Source organism: Podarcis bocagei (genome assembly GCF_964188305.1).
Source record: "Podarcis bocagei genome assembly, chromosome: 16".
Taxonomy (NCBI): Eukaryota; Metazoa; Chordata; class Lepidosauria; order Squamata; family Lacertidae; genus Podarcis; species Podarcis bocagei.
In genome coordinates, this window is record NC_138142.1 from 39,921,941 (window position 1) to 39,942,372 (window position 20,432).

At 48.8% G+C, this 20,432-nt stretch overlaps 1 protein-coding gene across 3 annotated transcripts in view; it reads left to right on the forward strand.

Annotated features, from left to right (window-relative positions):
- Nucleotides 1–20,370, forward strand: part of TARS2 (threonyl-tRNA synthetase 2, mitochondrial) — a 39,378-nt gene extending 19,008 nt beyond the window's left edge. The window contains exons 6-19 of one of the 3 annotated variants that reach the window (XM_081173551.1): nt 1,118–1,182; nt 2,431–2,509; nt 3,766–3,912; nt 4,381–4,479; nt 5,447–5,613; nt 5,745–5,907; nt 6,542–6,679; nt 7,033–7,110; nt 8,551–8,651; nt 11,700–11,804; nt 12,830–12,902; nt 14,028–14,142; nt 18,959–19,114; nt 19,807–20,370. In XM_081173551.1, the coding sequence (XP_081029677.1) occupies nt 1,118–1,182; nt 2,431–2,509; nt 3,766–3,912; nt 4,381–4,479; nt 5,447–5,613; nt 5,745–5,907; nt 6,542–6,679; nt 7,033–7,110; nt 8,551–8,651; nt 11,700–11,804; nt 12,830–12,902; nt 14,028–14,142; nt 18,959–19,107 (1,479 nt within the window). In that variant the 3' untranslated portion in view covers nt 19,108–19,114; nt 19,807–20,370. Of the gene's footprint in view, nt 1–1,117; nt 1,183–2,430; nt 2,510–3,765; nt 3,913–4,380; nt 4,480–5,446; nt 5,614–5,744; nt 5,908–6,541; nt 6,680–7,032; nt 7,111–8,550; nt 8,652–10,916; nt 11,069–11,699; nt 11,805–12,829; nt 12,903–14,027; nt 14,143–18,958; nt 19,577–19,806 lie in introns of those variants that run through there. The other 2 variants (XM_081173550.1, XR_014002695.1) reach the window with 2 other exon arrangements.
- Nucleotides 20,371–20,432: the final 62 nt, after the last annotated feature.

Below are 20,432 nucleotides of genomic sequence, written 5' to 3' on the forward strand. Positions count from 1 at the left end.
AAACTTTCCTTTCTTTCCTTATGTGATTAAACAAGAATCCCCTCCCCTCACGAGTCAGAAATCTCGTTTTAAGGACTTAAGCTGTGGATTTAAGGCTGTGTGGAGTTAAAGTTTCGAACCAAAGATTGTTTTAAGAAGAGCGTGGAATGTATTAAGAGCTCTGGAATGACGCAGTTAAAAATGCCGTCGCCATATTGGGAAGTTCTGTCGGAGGTCTTGAGTCTGGGAGGAGAAATAGAGCTGCTTTTATATTGTGGGTGAAACTCCTCAGAGGGACTTAAGAGCGACAGTTTTGCGAGATTAATGATGGAAAGAGCGATGTTATCTATGAAGGTGATGATATATGGAAACCATCTCGATTTGAGGATTGGAAGAACGGAAAAATTCACACAGGATTAATATTGGTGTTTATCGGCTTAAGGAAACTATCAGAAGAGATCATAAAGAAAAAAGAGAAAATATATGAACAAGATGTGATGTGGAAACAGCAAGATAAGACTGGATAGAATTATGAACTCTGTTTGGACTGATTTGGACATTAATGCAGTAGCAAGAAGATGATCAGAATCCCCCTTCGGATCTTGAAATATGGGTCCCCCCAACAAAATTTAAAAATCGGCTTTGTAATTCGGAATTTATGTGATGTGGTTTAATTTGATTTGATTGGCCGGTTAATAAAAATTATTTTTTTTAAAAAAAAGACAAAGATATCAGTTCTCATGGTTCTGATTAATAGGCCAGTTTAAATAGGACTAGAGGAAGCTGCCATTTAATGAGTCAGACTGATGATCCAACAGAGGTTCTTCCAGGAGTTTCAGGCAGGGGATATTCCCAGCCTTACCTGGAGATTGAACTGGGAGACTTCTGCATGCAGGCCAGGTGCTCTGCCACTGAGCTACATGCCAGCAACTTTGGGTTGAGCATTCAGACTAATTTTCTTCTTTTGGAAAGTGTTCAGGGAAGTGGGATTTTGGGTGATGCGGTTGCGGGATGGATAGAACACCAGAGGAGCTGGCAGGATCAGGCCAGTGGCCCACCTAGTCCAGCACCCTGTTTCTCACAGCGAACTATCGCAAAACTTCCTTGATGATTGTTGGCTCTTTCTTTGCCCTTCCAGCACAACAAGTTCAAACTTCAGATTATCGACGAAAAGGTGAAATCTCCGACTGCTACCGTGTACAGGTGAGAGAAACCCTCAACTCTGGACATCCACGGCTGACCTGCGGTTGTTGCCTCCTTTTGAGACGCGGGTGGCCCTGTGGTCTAAACCACTGAACCTCTTGGGCTTGCCAACGAGAAGGTGGGCGGTTCGAATCCCTGCGACGAGGGAGCTCCCGCTGCTCTGTCCCAGCTCCTGACAACCTAGCAGTTCGAAAGCACACCGGTGCAAGTAGATAAATAGGTACTGCTCCGGTGGGAAGGTAAATGGCATTTCCGTGCACTCTGGTTTCCATCACAGTGTTCCGTTGCGCCAAAAGCAGTTTAGTCCTCCTGGCCACACGACCCGGAAAGCTGTCTGCGGACAAACGCAGGCTTCCTCAGCCTGAAAGGGAGATGAGCGCCACAACCCCATAGTCTCCTTTGACTGGATTTAACTGTCCAGGGGTCCTTTACCTTTACCTTACCCGCCTTTTGAGAAAACAGGAGCGCCTCCTGATCTTTAGTGCAAATCTGAGCTTATTCCTGGTGGTGGAGATGAGCAGATCAGTTTATTTCCATCCCATATCTTATTTCTTATATGTCGTAAGAACCTAGGCTCAGCATCCTGTCCTCACAGTGATCAACTAAATTCCCCAATGGGCTCCTCCTATTGTAACAAAACCCTTTAGGGGCATCGGTGTAAGCAAGATTGCCACCTAGCCCTTTAACAGACCTGTTGCGATCACCACAGCGTCAATGCTCCTGTTATTCTAATTTAGTTTTGTTTAGTTATATTTCTTAAAGAGATATTTATATTTTAAAAAACAAAAGCCTCAAGGCATCTTAAAGCAGGTTAAAATACACAAAATATATATGAACTCGTCTTTGACTGTAATAATAAATTATTATTATTCTTGCACAAAATATAAGCAATTTCATAAGTCGTCTTCTTTGGTGATCCCTCGTAGCCAAGTATGATTGCCTTCCATGAACACGGTCTTAGCGGTGTGTCCGTGGGTGACTGTGGAGGCCAATTCTGGATCCACACATCCTTCCACAGTGGGGACATTGTTTTCCAGGCAAGAGTTGATCACGGTGAGGGTTTGCCAAGAGTGCCTTCCTCTTAGCACATTTCTCCCTTTCGTCCTGAGTTAGAGCGTCTTCAAAATCCATGACAGGTTTGTTAAAGGCTGTTCTCCAATTGGAGCATAAGTACGCCACCTAAGGAGTCAAAGCATCAGGAATAATCAAGGCCCGATACTCACCGTCTCCCCTCTTTCCTGTCTGCAGGTGTGGACCCTTCATTGACCTCTGCCGGGGGCCGCACGTCCGGCATACGGGGGAGATCCGTGCACTGAAGCTCCTGAAGGTGGGTGCTAACGTCCCAGGTCCTTGCATCCGGGAGTAGAGTGGAGAGCCTTTTGGGGTTTTTTGGCTGAAGAGCCTGGTGCGAATGCTGCGAATCAATAAAATAAAGATAAGCATATTAATGAAGCATAGCTGTTATGTGAACATTTTAATGTTTCATATAAAAGGAAAGAAAGGATGATAATTAGATAAAATTAAGGGTGAGGATTTGCTGAACTAAATTTTTGAAATGGGAATGCAGAAAGGGGAGGTATGAGGAGGTCAGTGAAATAAGTTTTAAGAAAATAAGGTTTGAAATTATACATGTTCTTTTTTATTTTATTTTTGTTTGTGTTTGTGTGTATTGTTATGTCTGTTATAATTTGTAAAGTCCTAATAAATATTTATTTTAAAAAAACATTTTAATGTTTCATATAATTCCCCCCCCCCTTTGTATTTATGTTTTTAAGTCACTTGGAGGCTTGTTAGGTAGCAAGTGACCATGAAGTCTAAATAGCAATAATAATAATAATAATAATAATAATAATAATAATAATAATAATAATACAGTGGTACCTCTGGTTGCGAACAGGATCTGTTCCGGAGGCCCGTTCGCAACATGAAAAGAGCGCAACCTGCAGTAGTGCGTCTGCGCATGTGCAGGTTGTGATTTGCCGCTTCTGCGCATGACAACATTTGCGTGTCTGCGCATGCGCGAGCGGCAAAACCTGGAAGTAACCCTTTCCGGTACTTCCGGGTCGCCACAGGACGTAACCTGAAATCATGTAACATGAAGCAAACGTAACATGAGGTATGACTGTAATAATAATAATAATATCCCAGGTGGTAGAAATGCCAAAGTTGCGCTAATGTAACAGCTTAAGCAGAGGCTGCTGAATCAAGCCAAGGGCCCACCTTAGTCTAGCATCCTGTTCCCACAGGGGCAAGACAGATGCCCTCAAGGGAAACCAGCAAGCACGGTTTGAACCCAAGAACCACTTTCCCCACTCACAGTTCCCACCAACTGGTATTCAGAAGCCTCTAGCAGTGGAGGCAGAGCACAGCCATCCATGAATTTGCCTCAAATCCTCTTTGGAAGCCATCTTAAGTTGGCCGCCATCACGCCTCCCCCGGAAGCCAGTTCCATAGTTTCACTGCTTTCTTTTCCCCTGTCCTGAACTTCATACGTTCAGAAACCCCAGGGGCTTCTTTTCTGGACCAGGCGATATTGCATGCTTATTTTTATTTATTTTTTTGTCATTCCTCTTGGCTTGGCAGAACGCCGCCTCCTACTGGCACGGAGACCCTTCGAAGGAGTCGCTGCAGCGGGTCTACGGCATCTCCTTCCCCAGCCCCAAGCAGCTCGCGGAATGGGAACGTGCTCAAGAGGAGGCTGCCCAGCGGGATCATCGGCGGATAGGCAAGGTGGAATTAAGACCCGTTGGGTCTGGTATAATCTCTGGGAGGAAATGCTTCCCTCCCTCTCTCCCCATCCCCCAAGTCCAGGGGGTCACATTCTTTTACGAACAAGCACCTGTAAAATATATACATTGATGCACTGACATCCCGCCTTCCTGCTGAGTAGCTCAAGGTGGTTGTACGTGGTTCTCCCCCATTTTTTATCCTCTCAGCACTCCTGCAAGCCATAGGCAAACTCGGCCCTCCAGATGTTTGGGGACTACAATTCCCATCATCCCTGACCACATGTCCTGTTAGCTAGGGATGATGGGAGTTGTAGTCCCAGAAAACATCTGGAGGGCCAAGTTTGCCTTTGCCTGCCATAGAGACAGTGACTGGGCCCAAGGTCTCCTTGTGAAGATTTCAACCCTGGTCTCTCGGATCCTATTCCCCGGTTCTAATTACGCCGCACAGACTGACTTTGTTCCTCTGCAGGATCAAGAGCTTTTCTTCTTCCATGAACTGAGCCCAGGAAGCTGCTTCTTCCTCCCCAAAGGAGCGCACATTTACACAACTCTCATGGACTTCATTAAGGTGTGCTCTGCTTCCTAATCCATCGCTTCTCAAATGTTCCAAATCGGAGTGTTTGCCTGTGCGTGACTTATGTGCAAAGGTCAGAGCTGGTCTCTGATGCCACACACTGTTTGAGGCGGATGATCTAAGTTCATCCTTCCCTGGCTAAGTATCAGAAACAGTCCGTAGAATGACAATTCAAGTTGACTTTAAACCCAGTGTTCATTATTGATATATACAATGCAAAGATGTTTCCCTGTACAGCGCAGTCAGGATTTTGTATGGTAAGAATTGGAGAAAATCTGTGTCCTGGACAGGAGAATAGGATGGTCAGTTTGAAAAAGACAGTTTCTGCCACTCTTGCTACATCATCCCATTATATGTGAGCAAAGAGATGCAAGCAAACGACCTAATTTCCTATGCAGACTTTGTTAAAAGACGAACCACATAGTCAGCCTATTGGAGCAAGTTATAAAGTCAGGAGGGACGCGGGTGGCGCTGTGGGTTAAACCACAGAGCCCTAGGACTTGCCAATCAGAAGGTTGGTGGGGTGAGCTCCCGTTGCTCAGTCCCTGCTCCTAGCAGTTCGAAAGCACATCAAAGTGCAAGTGGATAAATAGGTACCACTGTGGTGGGAAGGTAAACGGTGTTTCCGTGCGCTGCTCCGGTTTGCCAGAAGTGGCTTAGTCATGCTGGCCACATGACCCAGAAGCTGTACACCAGCTCCCTTCGCCAGTAAAAGCGAGATGAGCGCCGCAACCCCAGAATTAGCCACAACTGGACCTAATGGTCAGGGGTCCCTTTACCTTTATAAAGTCAGGAACTAAAAAAACAAACGTTTATTATTTTTAATGAGCTGGTGTGCGAAGAAAACTAATTTTAAATATCTTTTAGCTAGTCTGGGACTCATGCTCAATCTCTTACTTAATTCTCTGCCCCCAACTCCTGGTATCCCCCCCTCCCTCCCTTTTGTTTGTGGGTGTCCTAGAGTGAGTATCTCAAGCGCGGCTTCTCTGAGGTGATCACCCCCAACATTTACAACGCGAAGCTGTGGGAAGCGTCTGGCCACTGGCAGCACTATGCCGAGAACATGTTCTCCTTCAGGGTCGAAGAGGAGACCTTTGCCCTCAAGCCAATGAACTGCCCTGGCCATTGGTGAGTTATGAATTATTGGGGGGGGGGCGTAGGGATGGAGACCGGGGGGGGGTATATTTGGCTTGCACCTAAAGCTCCATTGATGTGCCTTGAGAGGTAGAAGCAAGTTCCTCTCCCTTTCCTCCACGTAGCCTCATGTTTGGCCATCGCCCCCGATCCTGGAGAGAGCTGCCTCTCCGCCTTGCTGATTTTGGGGTTCTGCACAGAAACGAGCTTTCGGGAGCCCTGACTGGGCTGACGCGGGTGCGCCGGTTCCAGCAGGACGACGCTCACATCTTCTGTGCCATGGATCAGGTGAGGGATGGGGCAATGGCAAGGTACAGTGGTACCTCGGGTTACATACGCTTCGGGTTACATACACTTCAGGTTACAGACTCTGCTAACCCAGAAATAGTACCTCGGGTTAAGAACTTTGCTTTAGGATGAGAACAGAAATTGTGCTTTGGTGGCGTGGCAGCAGCAGGAGGTCCCATTAGCTAAAGTGGTGCTTCAGGTTCAGAACGGACCTCCGGAACAAATTAAGTACTTAACCAGAGGTACCACTGTACCTGCATGCCTGAACCCAAAGGCTCCACCTGTCTGTTGAAACAGCGCTCTGAGACTTCATTTGTTTCTTTCTCTCTCTCTCTCTTTCCTTTTCTTTCTTCTACCTTCCTCCTCTTTGCTCCTGTTTCTTTTCTGGTTGGATTTTTAAAACATTTCTTTTATTCTCATATATTATAAAAATAGAATTTGTGTTGGGTATAAACTTTTGTATACCTTTTGATGAGTATCACTAAAAAGAAAATGTAAAAAAAAAAAAAAAAACATAAAAGTGTTCAGATACCAAATGGGCAAAAACCGGAACATCTTTTAAAGGGGACAAAGCAGGAAGGGACAGGATATTATCACCTCTTCTCTTCTCTCTTCCCCCACCCCTCAAATTCAGCTGGAAGGAGAAATTCAAGGCTGCCTAGACTTCCTTCAAGCTGTCTACTCTATTTTCGGATTCACTTTGCGCTTCTACCTCTCCACCCGCCCCGAGAAATTTCTTGGAGAGCCTCACCTTTGGGATCGGGCCGAGGAGGTAAGAATGAGACCCCCTGCCATTGCCTAGGAGAGCCAAATTTTTTTTCCTGCCTGCAAATTGATCAACCTGAGAAGCACTTAAATAGCTTTCAATGTTATGTTTCAATCCATATTTGTGCGGGTTTTATCCCTCGCAGTGATGGGAAGGATTAGCTTTGTGTGTGTTCTCAAAACGCTCCCCCCCCCCTTTAAAAATATCCTTTGTTCCATCCTGTTTGCTAGGCAAACATGCCCTGAGGTCCTTTTTCTACTCAAAGAAGCTCCCGTGACCTGACCACCCAGATGGCGGGCGCTTGCCAAGTGGAAAGCAAGCTCAGTTTCCTGACTCCTCCTTTTTCTCTCACCTTCCAGCTGCTGGAAAAAAGCCTCCGGGACTTTGGACAGCCTTGGGAGCTCAGTCCTGGGGATGGCGCCTTCTACGGGCCAAAGGTCAGTGAGTGGCCCCGCCTGCCAGAAATCCTGAACAGTAGGAAGAGCTCGGTAGCTGGATCCGGCCAATGGGGACCCACCTAGGCGCTGGTTCTCCCTAACTCTAGAGCTTGTGGGCATCCAACGAAGCTGAGTGTTGCGAAATTCAGAGCAGTCTGAATAAAGTCCTTCTCCGTGCAGTGCAGAGTTTAAACTACGGAACTCTCTCCCACAGGAGGCAGTGATTGCCACCAACTTGGAGGGCTTTAAAATAGGACAGGACAAATTCATGGATGGCTGTGAAATAAAAAAAAATAAGGTCTTACATATATAATAAATGTCCATGGATGTGCCAGGCAAACACGTACATAAATGTATGGGCCACATGTCTGAGGCAGCACAGGAGGGCAGCCCTGGAGCCCTTTTGGCTCCCAAACTGACCAAATGTTTAATCTGCAAGGTCAAAGGAAAATGGAAAAGCCGGTCCCCATTGTCTTTTCATTCACAAAACCTGTCTTAAGGGTATATCTGTGTATGAATAGGGTGAGCCCGTGACCTGGCTCAGGAACTAAGTATTTGTCGCTACAAAAGACTGGCCAGGCTCCCCAGGGTATCCAATCAAGTAAGCATTAGCAGGTAACCTGCCAGACAGGAGATAAACAAAGCACTCAGATTTCTGTTGTAGACCGCCCCTTCTGTGATGTAGGTATGATGTGTCTGGGGGTGGTCTTGGACTCCAGGGCGGGCAATTTAAAATGTCTATATAAGGGCGGGCACACCTCTGTTCGGGGTTCTCCTCTTTTCCTGCGTGTGAGGCGAGCACCCTGTTGCAACAGTTCAATAAAGATCAGGCTTACGAGCTGCTTTGCTTCTCAGTATTCTCTGGCTGGCCTCTGTTATTTTCTCTGACTGATGGAGAACCTACAAAGGACTCTATAAGGGCTTTTGTCTTCCCCATAAGGGAATAGGGGCAGATTTTCGTTTATTACAGCTGCTAGTCCTGGTGGCTCTGCGCTGCTTCCACAGTCATAGAGGCAGCAGTGGTTCTAAATGCCAGTCTCTGGAGACTCCAGGAGGGAAGAATGTTCTTGGGTCTGAATCCTGCTTGCGGGTTCTCATTGGGGCATCTAGTTGGCGACTGTGAGAACAGGGTTCTGGACCAAATAGGCTCCCTTTGGCCTGATCCAGAAAGCTCTTCTTATGTGTTTGTGTTCACAGTGAGAACAAAGCCCACTCCTCTCACTTCTGAGTCCCAGCGACTGACATTCAAAAGCTGCCTGCCTCTGACAGTCAAGGCAGAACATGCCCATCAGGGTTGGCAGCCACTGACAGCCTTATCCTCTGTGGATTTTTCTGATCCTCTTTGAACATCGCCCAACGGCACTTGCAGGTCAAAGCTAGCTGAGGCACGTAATGGGTCCTGTTCCTCACAGTATTCTCTCTGTGTGCATTTCCCCCCAGGTTGATATTCAGATTAAGGATGCCCTCGGCCGGCACCACCAATGTGCCACCATTCAGCTGGATTTCCAGATGCCCATCCGGTTTGATCTCTCATACGCAAGGTGAGCTCTGCTCCAGGTAGATCGCCAGGGGGCTTCACATACTTGCCGCTCTGCTCCTACCGTCCCCTAAAATTCCCAGGTTGCCTTCGAATTTTCATGCGGGGGATTTAATGAAAGGAAAGCGTTTTGGAAACCGAGGAAGCTGTCTCCTGCCATGTCAGGCCATTATGGTCTAAGGGGAAGGCCATGGTTCGGCGGGAGAGCATCTGCTTTGCATGCAAAAGGTCCTATGTTCAGTGGCATCACCATGTCTCCTTTCCCGAAATCCTGGAGAACTGCTGTCGGTGAGTTCAGACACTACTGATGTAGATGGGCCAATGGTCTGACTGGGTAGGAGGCAACTTTGGATCTTCCTCTTGGTTCCCCTGGACACGCCTGTAGCTGTCCAGACTACAATTCCCACCATCCCTGACTGGCTGGGACTTATCCCGATCCTTGGTCTAGGCTGACAAGGCAGAGTTTTCTGTCGGGGGCCTTGAAGAGCCCTACCTGGACTTGCCTGCCTGGGACCTTCTGCATGCAAAGCAGGTGCTCAACTGCTCAGCTATAGCTATTCCCTTAGAAATAAAGCAAGGTCCCGGTCCTCATGGTTCTGGAAAAAGGGCTGGTTTTCAACAACGTGAAAGGACACTCAACTCCCCATCTGCCAGCATTGCTACCGGTTAGAATTCTTATCATTCTTATCATTATTAAGATCCCACCAATTCATCACAAGATCTCAGTAAAAATACAAGGTAAAAACACAAATAAATACAGTCATTCCTGATGTTACGTCCGCTTCATGAGACGTTCTTTCAGGTTACATCCTGTGGCGGCCCAGAAGTACCAGAAAGGGTTACTTCCAGGTTTCGTCGCTCACACATGCACAGAAGTGCAAAATGATGTCATGCGCAGAAGCGGCGAATCGCAACCCGCGCGTGTGCAGATGCGCCATTGCGGGTTGCGCTCTTTTCATGTTGCGAACAGGCCTCTGGAATGGATCCTGTTTGCAACCAGAGGTACCACTGTAGTTGAAATGGTTAAAACTCAAACAAAAAAAATAATGGGTACTGAGGCCCAATAACACCTGGAGAGGCACAGGTTTCCATTGTGGCCCTGCACTAATCGGCAGTGGTTCTGTGGGGTGATGGTGGGGAGCCTTTGGCCCTCAAGATGTTGTTGAACTTCAACTCCCAGCAGCCCCAGCAAGCAAGGCTGGGGATGCTGATGATGGGAGTTGTAGTTCAGCAATGTCTGGTGAGCCACAGTTTTCCCCACACCTGCTCTAGACAGGAGTGTTTGCCCACCGTCCCTGGAGATGCCATTGGGAATTGACCCGAAGGACCTTCTGCCACAGAGCTACAGGCTCTTGCATTTTCAGTTCTTGGCTGAAGTGACTCGGATGCACCCGAGTTCCTTTCCAGACCTGCCAGATTGTGCAAGCAAAACACGGAGTGAGTTTTGTGTGAATGAACCTGGCACCGTAGCATGCAAAGCAGATGCTCCACCACTGGGCTTGCACCCCTTGCTCTCCCCCGCCCTCCCCAAAGCCCTACACTGAGCACAGAACATTGCCATAGTGTTTATAACATCAAGCAAGAAGCTCAGACATGAGTGCGTAACTTCTGAGAGAGCCAACGCAAAATCTCCACAGCGATTCCGTCAGAGGAGCCTCATTCTCGGGTCTCTTTGAGTGGAAGGTTCCCTTTTCTCACTCTCTCCCTCTCCCTTCGCTTCCTCACACCCAACTTTCGCAACTGGTCCTTCCCCTACCCAACCCCTGTCTGACCACAGAACAGGGAAAGAGGAACTGCCTAGGAATGTGAAGGCGCCTTTGTTTAGTAGCTTTCTGGAGATTGGTTTGCCAGCTGCAGGAGCTAATCTGCAATCTCCGTGGCACCAGCTGTGTGCCAGCTCTAGGTGTCAGACTTGGAAGAATGGGGAAGTGTTTTGCCTGCCAGAGGTCTGACTGTAACCTTGTTGTTGGGCAAGCTTTTCTGTGCATCTTGGCAAAGATCCCTCTTAGAAATAAGGAATAGCTAGGTGGGGAGACTGGGCCCCTTCAAAGTACTGGTATTCTATCTATCATCCATCCATCTATCTATCTATCTATCTATCTATCATCTAAAAAAGCAATTGTCTTAATTTTAAACCACAAAACAGGAGTAACAACACAAGCAGGCACAAGCAAAAAAAGCCCGAAATAAAATTTTGTTCCAGACCTGACGTGATTTGGTTTGGTTTGGGGAAGGGAGGGGTTGAGATCCTTGTTCACTTTCCCAGCAGGAAGTCAGGAATAGCTGCTAGAATCTGCATGCGAAAGGTCCCAGGTTTTACTGCTGACCCCTCCAGTTAAGTCTGGGAACACCCCCTGCCTGAAACCCTGAAGACCAGATGCTGGACAATGTGGACAAATACTGACCAAGCATCTGGCTTGGGTATAAGGCAGCTTTCCTAAGTCAGCCCTTGATTTGGAACCACAAGGACTGGAATATTAGCATTATTTAGTGGTAGGGTCACATGCTTTGCATGCAGGTTCAGTTCCAAGCGGCGTTTGCAGGAAGGGATGGGAACATCTCTTGCCTGAAATCCTGGAAGGCTGCTGCCGGTCATTGTAGATGGACCCCAATGATCTGATTCAAGGTGTGGCAGCTTCCTGTATTCCTAAACATGTGCCATCTCCTGCCTCCTGCCACAAATCCACAGGGAAGCTACGGGGCCCACCTGAGCAAAGCTTGCACCCCTGGCCTAGATTACGCAAACGCACGCAGCCCACAGCTGCAGGCAGCAGTGCTTCCGAATCCCAGGGGGGAGAGATCTCTTGTGCCCAGGTCCTGTTTGTGGGGATTCCCACAGGCACCTGATGGTTGACCACAGTGAGAACAGGAGGCCGGACTAGATAGGCCACTGGCCTGATCCAGCAGGGCCCTTCTTACCTTCTTAATTTCCGCCGTTCAACGTAGGCTGCAGAAACCAAGGTTCGCTTCACCCAAAAGGATTTCAGGAACTTGGAGCATACACAGCCCTGAGAGTTTAGGTGCTGACTCTGTGTGCTCATGTCCCATACAGCAAAGACAGTGGTTTGGAGGAGAGACCAGTGATGATCCACCGAGCGGTCCTTGGCTCTGTCGAGAGGATGTTGGCTGTCCTGGCGGAGAACTACGGCGGGAAGTGGTGAGTGACCGGAGGGGCTGTGCCACCGATCTTCCTTGCTGGGTCTCGCCATATTGCAGGATGAGGTGGTGAAAGCGACTGCAAGTGGAGGCTGCCATTGTTTGGAAACGTTTCCTCTTGTTCATATACGTATAGATGAAGTTCGTAAAAGGATGCATGGCCTGGGGAAACTGGATAGGGAAAAGTTTTATCTCACGTAACGCTAGAAGCTGTGGACATGCAATGAAGCTGGACGATTCAGGACACAAAGGAAAGTCCTTCCTATTGAGCCACATAGTTGAACTATGGAACTCCTTCCTGCAGGACACCAGCCTAGATGGCTTTAGAAGGGGAGTAGACAAATTCACGGACGCAAGAGGGCTGTTGATGGCTTCCAGCCACAATGGCTATGCTGTGTCTTCACAGATGGAGTCAGTAATAATTTTGAAAACTGGAAACCACAGGAGGGGGGTTTGCCCTTGGCTCAAATCTTGCTTGCAGGCTTCCTGTTGGGGCATCTGGTTGGCTACCTGGAGAACGGGATGCTGGTCTAGGTGGGTCATTGGCCTGATCCATCCGGTTCTTCTTAGGTAAAGGGTCCCCTGACCATTAGGTCCAGTTGTGACCGACTCTGAGGTTGCGGCGTTCATCTCGCTTTACTGGCCGAGGGAGCCGGCTTGCAGTTTCCGGGTCATGTGGCCAGCAGGACTAAGCCGCTTCTGGCGAACCAGAGCAGCACACGGAAACGCCATTTACCTTCCCGCCGGAGCGGTACCTATTTATCTACTTGCACTTTGATATGCTTTCAAACTGCGGAGCCAGCTATATACACTCTCCAAGGTTTATTGTGAACAGAAAATGCCGCAATGCGGGGGCAATAGCAGTCAAGAGATCAGGACCGTGGGTTTTTGTGGAGCTGCGAAAGCTGCTGAGTGCCCGCCATAAAAGTTAATAAATCAATAGATCACCCAGGAAGTGGGAGCTGCAGGAGGGGAAGGAAGAATTAGGCTGACTTGAGGGTGTTGTGCTTTCTGCTCTCGTTGCAGGCCCTTCTGGCTGTCCCCGTTCCAAATTATGGTGATCCCCATTGGCCCAGACGTGGAGGACTATGCGTGCGAGGTGAGAGACAAGAAGAATAGCATGGATCTGCCTGTTCATTATACACAAAGCATTATATGCTGTGAAATCATGTAAGGAAACAGTGAAGGGGAGAAGTATTAGGTTCACAATTCAGCTTTCTAAGAATTTCAGTGCATTAACATTTCAGTGCATTTAAAAAAAAATACTCTATTCCTCATGGTGTGAAAAGTGTGCCATAGCAGCTTCTGCTGAAATGTGGAAAAAGCTGTAGAGGAGGTCAAGAAAGCACCACCCCACCCCCAATCTATCATGGGCAGGACTTCTATTTAATTGTTTGGCTTCCTTGTAATCACTCCCTGCCGCCCCATGTCCCCTAGTCAAATGTTGAATACTGTTAATAAGTTTCATGCAGTGAAAAGGGTTAAGGCATGCAGATGGAAAGGCCTGGAATTGCTTTGCCACAGAACGTTTAGTGCACACAAATATATATTTTTATAAAGTGTAGCTGCCCTGGAGGGATAGAACTGGGGTGTGTGATTACCAGTAAGGAAGTGAGGAATGGGCAGAGTAGCCTCCTATGAGGGCCCCACCCCCTGCTTGGGAGGGGGCGGACAACAAATACAGTATTTTTCCGTGTCTAAGATGGTAATTTTCCCTTAGAAATAATAGGCAAAAATTGTAGGTCGCCTTATACACGGATAGCAGAGGGGGTCTGGGTAATTGGTGGCAGCAGCGGGCAGGAGATTGGCAGCGCTGATTTGGCGTGTGATTGGTTGCTGTGGCAAGGCCTGCTGACGATTGGCTGCGGCAATCGGGTGTGTGATTTATGCCAGCGGTGAGGCATGTGTGCAATCGGCTGTGGTTGCGTCAAGTGGGCAGGTGGGCTTTTGGCAGCAAGTGTGGAGACAATTGGTGGCCACGGTGATGCGTGCGATTTGTATTTGCGGTCAGGCTGTAGAGCGGTAGAGCAATTGGCGGTGGTGATCCCGCCCAAAAAAGCTCAACAACTTTGGGATTTTTTGCTGCAATCGTCTTATGCATGGGGCCGTGTTATACATGGAAGAATACGGTACCTCCTCTTCTCCCACTGCCTCCTTCCAAGCAGACTGCAGCTGGGTTAACTATTTGACACTTCTCTCACACACACTCCCCCTTGTGTTTCAGGTCCACCAGCTCTTCCACCAGGCAGGATTCATGGCAGACATCAGTGCCGACCAAAGCTTGACCCTCAACCGCAAGATCCGAAAAGCCCAGCTGGCCCAGTACAACTTCCAGTTTGGTGAGCTGGCATCTCCGAAAGCGAGTGGGAATAGCCTGCCTTAACCCGGAGTCAGACCAAATTGGTTCATCTAGCTTCAGCATTGTCTACACTGACTGGCTCTCCGTTGTTTCTGGCAGGGGGGAGTCTTTCCCCAGCCGTAGATGGAGGTGCCGGCGAATGAGCCCGGGATCTTCTGCTCTGCCACTGAGCTACAGCCCTTCCCCATCGTAGGAAGCTATGTTATACCAAGTTGGATCATTGTCATCCCCCTCAGCTGTCTTAGGTTGATTAAAAGTATGGGCTTGATCCAAACTTCTTGTACAGCTGCAGCATCCACAAGGGTGAAGAATAAGCAAAGTCTCTGGAGTGATCTCAGAATCAAGTTTCGAGTTGTTACGCTTGTGGCTATATGCTTGAAAATGTAGGGGCAATTTTTAAAAACAATGGGGAGTTTGGGCAGCCCTGTTTTATGTCCCCTGAAAGCTTGCAATCCATGCGGCCAAGTGGTCTCCTCCAAATCTCCATGTCTCTTCCTGTTTCTTCTCTACTACTGCTTAGAATGAAAGTACTTCTTTATGCAGTGTGTAGTTACGGTAAACTAAACAGCCTCGGCCCAGTATACCTGAAGGAGCGTCTCCAGCCCCATCATTCAGCCCGGACACTGAGGTCCAGCGCCGAGGGCCTTCTGGCAGTTCCCTCACTGCGAGAAGCAAAGCTATAGGGAACCAGGCAGAGGGCCTTCTCGGTGGTGGCGCCTGCCCTGTGGAACGCCCTCCCACCAGATGTCAAAGAGATAAACAACTACCTAGAAGTTAGAAGACACCTGAAGGCAGCCCTGTTCAGGGAAGTTTTTAATGTGTGACATTTTAATGTATTTTTAATCTTTGTTGGAAGCCGCCCAGAGTGGCTGGGGAAACTCAGCCAGTTGGGTAGGGTATAAATAATTGTTTATTATTATTATAATAATAATAATAATAATAATAATAATTTATTATTTATACCCCGCCCATCTGGCTGGGCCTCCCCAGCCACTCTGGGCGGCTTCCATAAAAACCAAAAATACAGTAAAATGTCACACGTTAAAAACTTCCCTGAACAGGGCTGCCTTAAGATGTCTCCTGAATGTCAGATAGTTGTTTATCGCTTTGACATCTGCGGGAAGGGTGTTCCACAGGGCGGGCGCCACTACCGAGAAGGCCCTCTGCCTGGTTCCCTGTAGCTTTGCTTCTCGCAGTGAGGGAACCGCCAGAAGGCCCTCGGCGCTGGACCTCAGCGTCCGGGCAGACTGATGGGGGTGGAGACGCTCCTTCAGGTATACTGGACCGAGGCCGTTTAGGGCTTTAAAGGTCAGCACCAACACTTTGAATTGTGCTCGGAAACGTACTGGGAGCCAATGCAGGTCTTTCAAGACCGGTGTTATATGGTCTCGGCGGCCGCTCCCAGTCACCAGTCTAGCTGCCGCATTCTGGATTAGTTGTAGTTTCCGCGTCACCTTCAAAGGTAGCCCCACGTAGAGCGCATTGCAGTAGTCCAAGCGGGAGATAACCAGAGCATGCACCACTCTGGCGAGACAGTCCGCAGGCAGATAGGGTCTCAGCCTACGTACCAGATGGAGCTGGTAAACAGCTGCCCTGGACACAGATTTGACCTGTGCCTCCATGGACAGCTGTGAGTCCAAAATGACTCCCAGGCTGCGCACCTGGTCCTTCAGGGGCACAGTTACCCCATTCAGGACCAGGGAATCCTCCACACCTGCCCGCTTCCTGTCCCCCAAAAACAGTACTTCTGTCTTGTCAGGATTCAACCTCAATCTGTTAGCCGCCATCCATCCTCCAACCGCCTCCAGACACTCACACAGGACCTTCACCGCCTTCACTGGTTCTGATTTAAAAGAGAGGTAGAGCTGGGTGTCATCCGCATACTGATGAACACCCAGCCCAAACCTCCTGATGATCTCTCCCAGCGGCTTCATATAGATGTTAAAAAGCATGGGGGAGAGGACAGAACCCTGAGGCACCCCACAAGTGAGGGCCCAAGGGTCTGAACACTCATCCCCCACCACCACTTTCTGAACACGGCCCAGGAGGAAGGAGCGGAACCACTGTATAACAGTGCCCCCAGCTCCCAGCCCCTCAAGACGGTCCAGAAGGATGCTATGGTCGATGGTATCAAACGCCGCTGAGAGATCCAGCAGAACTAGGAAACAGCTCTCACCTTTGTCCCTAGCCCGCCGGAGATCATCAACCAGTGCGACCAAGGCAGTTTCAGTCCCATGATGAGGCCTGAATCCCGACTGGAAGGGATCCAAATGGTCCGCTTCTTCCAGGCGTGCCTGGAGTTGTTCAGCAACCACTCGCTCAATCACCTTGCCCAGGAATGGAAGATTTGAGACTGGGCGATAGTTGGCCATCGTGGCCGCATCTAAAGATGGTTTTTTAAGAAGCGGTTTAATAACCGCCTCTTTCAGCGGGTCTGGGAAGGCTCCCTCACGGAGGGAAGCATTCACCACCCCACGAAGCCCATCACCCAGTCCTTCCCGGCTAGCTTTTATAAGCCAGGATGGGCAAGGATCCAGGAGACAGGTGGTTGGTTTCACTCGTCCAAGCAGCCTGTCCACATCCTCGGAGGTAACAGATTGAAATTGATCCCACTCAACTTGACTAGACAGAACTCTAGCACTCTCCCGCCCCGGCCCTGCTCCCACGGTGGAGTCTACTTCTTCCCGAATCTGGGCGATTTTATCTGCAAAAAACTTTGCAAAATCATTGCAGGAGAACATGTGGCCCGTACTGGGCCCCGATGTTGCAGGTGGTTCCGCTAAATTGTGAACCACCTGAAAAAGTCTCCTGCTGCTGTTTTCTGCAGATGCAATAGAGGCGGTGAAGAAATTCTTCTTCGCCGTCGCTATCGCCACTTGGTAGGCTCGACGTTGAGCTCTAACCTGTGTCCGGTCAGATTCGGAATGAGTTATCCGCCACCGGCGCTCTAGCCGTCTCAACGATTGTTTCATTGCCCTCAGATCCGTGGAAAACCACGGGGCTGTCCGGGCTCCATGCAATCGGAGAGGGCGCTTCGGAGCCAAACAGTCAATAGCCCTGGTTAACTCCACATTCCAGCGGGCCACCAGGGAATCGGCTGAAAGGCCATCAACATGGGATAAAGCATCCCCTACCACTCTCTGGAAACCATTTGGATCCATTAAGTGGCGAGGGCGGACCATCCGAATTGGTCCCACCTCCCTGCAGAGGGGATGGGTCGCAGAGAAGTCCAGTTGCACCAGGAAGTGATCTGACCATGGCACTTCTTTCATTTCGCTTTTTCTTAGTGTCAGATCACCAACATCCATAGAGTTAAACACCAGGTCCAAGGCATGTCCACGGCTATGGGTTGGGCCAGACTTATTCAGGGACAGCCCCATGGAGGCCATGCTTTCCACGAAGTCCCGAGCGGCCCCTTGTAAGGTCGTGTCGGCATGGATGTTAAAATCCCCTAGGACGACCAGGCTAGGTGTCTCCAGGAGAACATCCGCCACGACCTGAAGCAGCTCGGGCAGGGAATCCTTGGTGCAGCGGGGAGGTCGGTACACCAAAAGGAATCCTGTACTGCCCCTATTGCCCAACTTCCAGAACATGCACTCAGAAAACTGGGTCTTCCCAATAGGACGCCTGGTGCAAACTAATGACTTCCTAAAAATCACTGCAACCCCCCCTCCCCGCCCACGTGACCTGGGTTGCTGTGCGTAAGAGAAACCTGGTGGACAAGCAGCGGCAAGGACAGGCCCATCTGCTTCATCCAACCAAGTCTCTGTTACACATGCCAGGTCAAATCCTCCATCCATGATCAAGTCATGGATGGCAGTGGTCTTACGAATCATTGACCTGGCATTGCACAGCAGCACCTTCAGGTCACGTGGGTATCCCTTGCTGATTCTAGTATCCATCCGGACAGGACCAGACCCGGAGGCAGGGATAGTCCTCAGACAACGACTAAACCTGCCTCCTCTGTAATGACATGGTCTGGTCTTAGCGTAACTCCTCCTCCTACCCGTGATCACTGAGATCGGTTGTCCCAGTGCATCCCCCCCTGTGGAACATGCCCCAGCCATTTTGTGGGCTGGGGCCCACTCCCCGGCAGCCCTGAACCCTCCCCCTAAAAACAAAATAACACCTTAAACAAACAAACAAAACCAATAAAACAATACAAACAAAAAAAATGTAAAAATTACAAAAACATCAAAATAAAAAAAATAATAATTCCCCAAGCCCAACCAAACGTCCATCCCACCCCCACCCCCCACATACAAAAAATCCGAAGAAAATTTTTAAAAAACATTTTAAAATTATTATTATTATTATTATTATTATTATTATTGAACTCCCTACCCCTGGAGGCAGTGATGGTCACCAGCTTGGATGGCTTCAGAGTAGGATTAGACAGATTCATGGAGGAGGAGGAGACGCCTATTGATAGATACTAGCCATGATGGAGAGTCTGTGTTGTTCCTCCACAGCTGGACGCAGCAATGTTTCCGAATACCAGTTGCTGGAAAACACAAGGCAGGGGAGTGTTACTTTTGTGCTTGGGTCTTGTTTGCTGGTTCACCACAAGCATCATAGTGACCTATGGGAAAAGGAAGCTGGACTGAGTGGGCCCCTTTGGTCCAGTACAGCAGGCTCTTCTGATATTCTTATGGAGCCTGCAGGATCAGAGGCCGACTGTCGAGATTACTGGGTTCTTCGGGGCATTTGGCCACTGTGATAACAGGACCCTGGACCTTGATGGGCCATTGGCCTGACCCAGCAGCCTCCCCTTAATCTTATGTCCTTGCTTCTAGTGGTCGGCCGGAAGGAGAAGTCCAACCGCACCGTCAACGTCCGTAGCCGCAACAACCACCAATACGGCGAGCGGGATTCGCACGAGGTGCTGCGCAGGCTCCACGAGCTCCGGGAAGCCCGTGTCAGAAATGCTGAAGATCTCTTCTAAAGGAGAGGTGAGACCCCCATCATCAACTTGCCAGGACATCCACAAGTAACAGAAACAACAGCAAAAGCTGTGTGTGTGTGAATCATTTCACAAGTGTCATGCTTTCGGGGCACCTCAAGGTCACGATACCAAGTTGCATCGATGCCCCCACAGTTTGGAGACCGAGGTCATCTTATCAAGCAAGGAATCCTTGTTTGCTAGAGCTGAACCAGCCCAGGCCGTATATCAAAGCCACCCCGCTGCTTTCTTCGAACACCCCTCAAAATCTTGCCATTTTTCTTGGTTGACTGGCAGAGCAGCATGTACAACAACCAGAGCAGAACCCTCTTTCCCAGAAAAGCTGTTTGTGGAAACGCATTCTTGGAGGGATGCCAAGTTTCTCTCCTTCACGCTGGCCAGCCTGTCTTTCATGGTCACCGCATCCCCTGCGGAGGCCCGTAATTAAAATACCTTTTCTTGAGAAATTGCAGCTTGGCTGGCGGTCTCATTGATTGGTTGGCCTTGCTGCGAACTACTGCATTAGCCCCAGGGGCCTTGGCGGGTCGAGGTCTGGGTCAGGCCAAGTTGTTCTTTTCTAAGGATGCGTAAGGTGTGTCTTGTTGACAAGGGATCCCACTAAAACTGGTGCCTAGAGTGGGGGGGGGGCATTTAACGGCAGGTGTGTGTGCAAACTGCTCAAGTGATTCATCTTTGTCGCAGCTTGTTCCCGGAAAGCTTCGGAGGACCCACAGGTGGGAAGGGAAGAGAGACGCACACACACACCTCTTCACAGGACTGAGTCAACAGCAGCTCGGCTCATAAATTCTACCTTGCCCCCTGCCCCTAATATCCTTTATCAGATGCAAATAGGTCTCTTTAATGGTTATGGGAGTTGATGCGTGGAAATAGTTACTCAGGGCCGGCCTGCGTAACATTCCGGTAGCAGGTCCATCGGGGTCTTTTTAGGTACTTACGTTAAGTGCTTTTTAAGTTGTTTTAGTTACTTTTAGTATTTAAGTGGTTTTAGCATTTTGGTATATCAGGGTGGTGCAGCCCACGAGGCTTTTTTTGGCGGCCCTCGGCAACATTCAGGAAAGAACACCTTAAAGCCTTTAAAAATTAATCTTTGTGTGTGTCACGCATTGCTAATGAAAGCGCATGCATCTGTTGGTGTATAAAATTTCTTTAATAGTTAAACCTATTAATTGTGTATATAATTATAAATATTTAACTAAATATATAAATTGTGTACATTAAATAATATTAAATATATTGTGAACACTTTTTATTTACGATACAGAAATTTACTTCAGTGTGCGGCCCACAGGTCCTGTGTTGGAAGTACT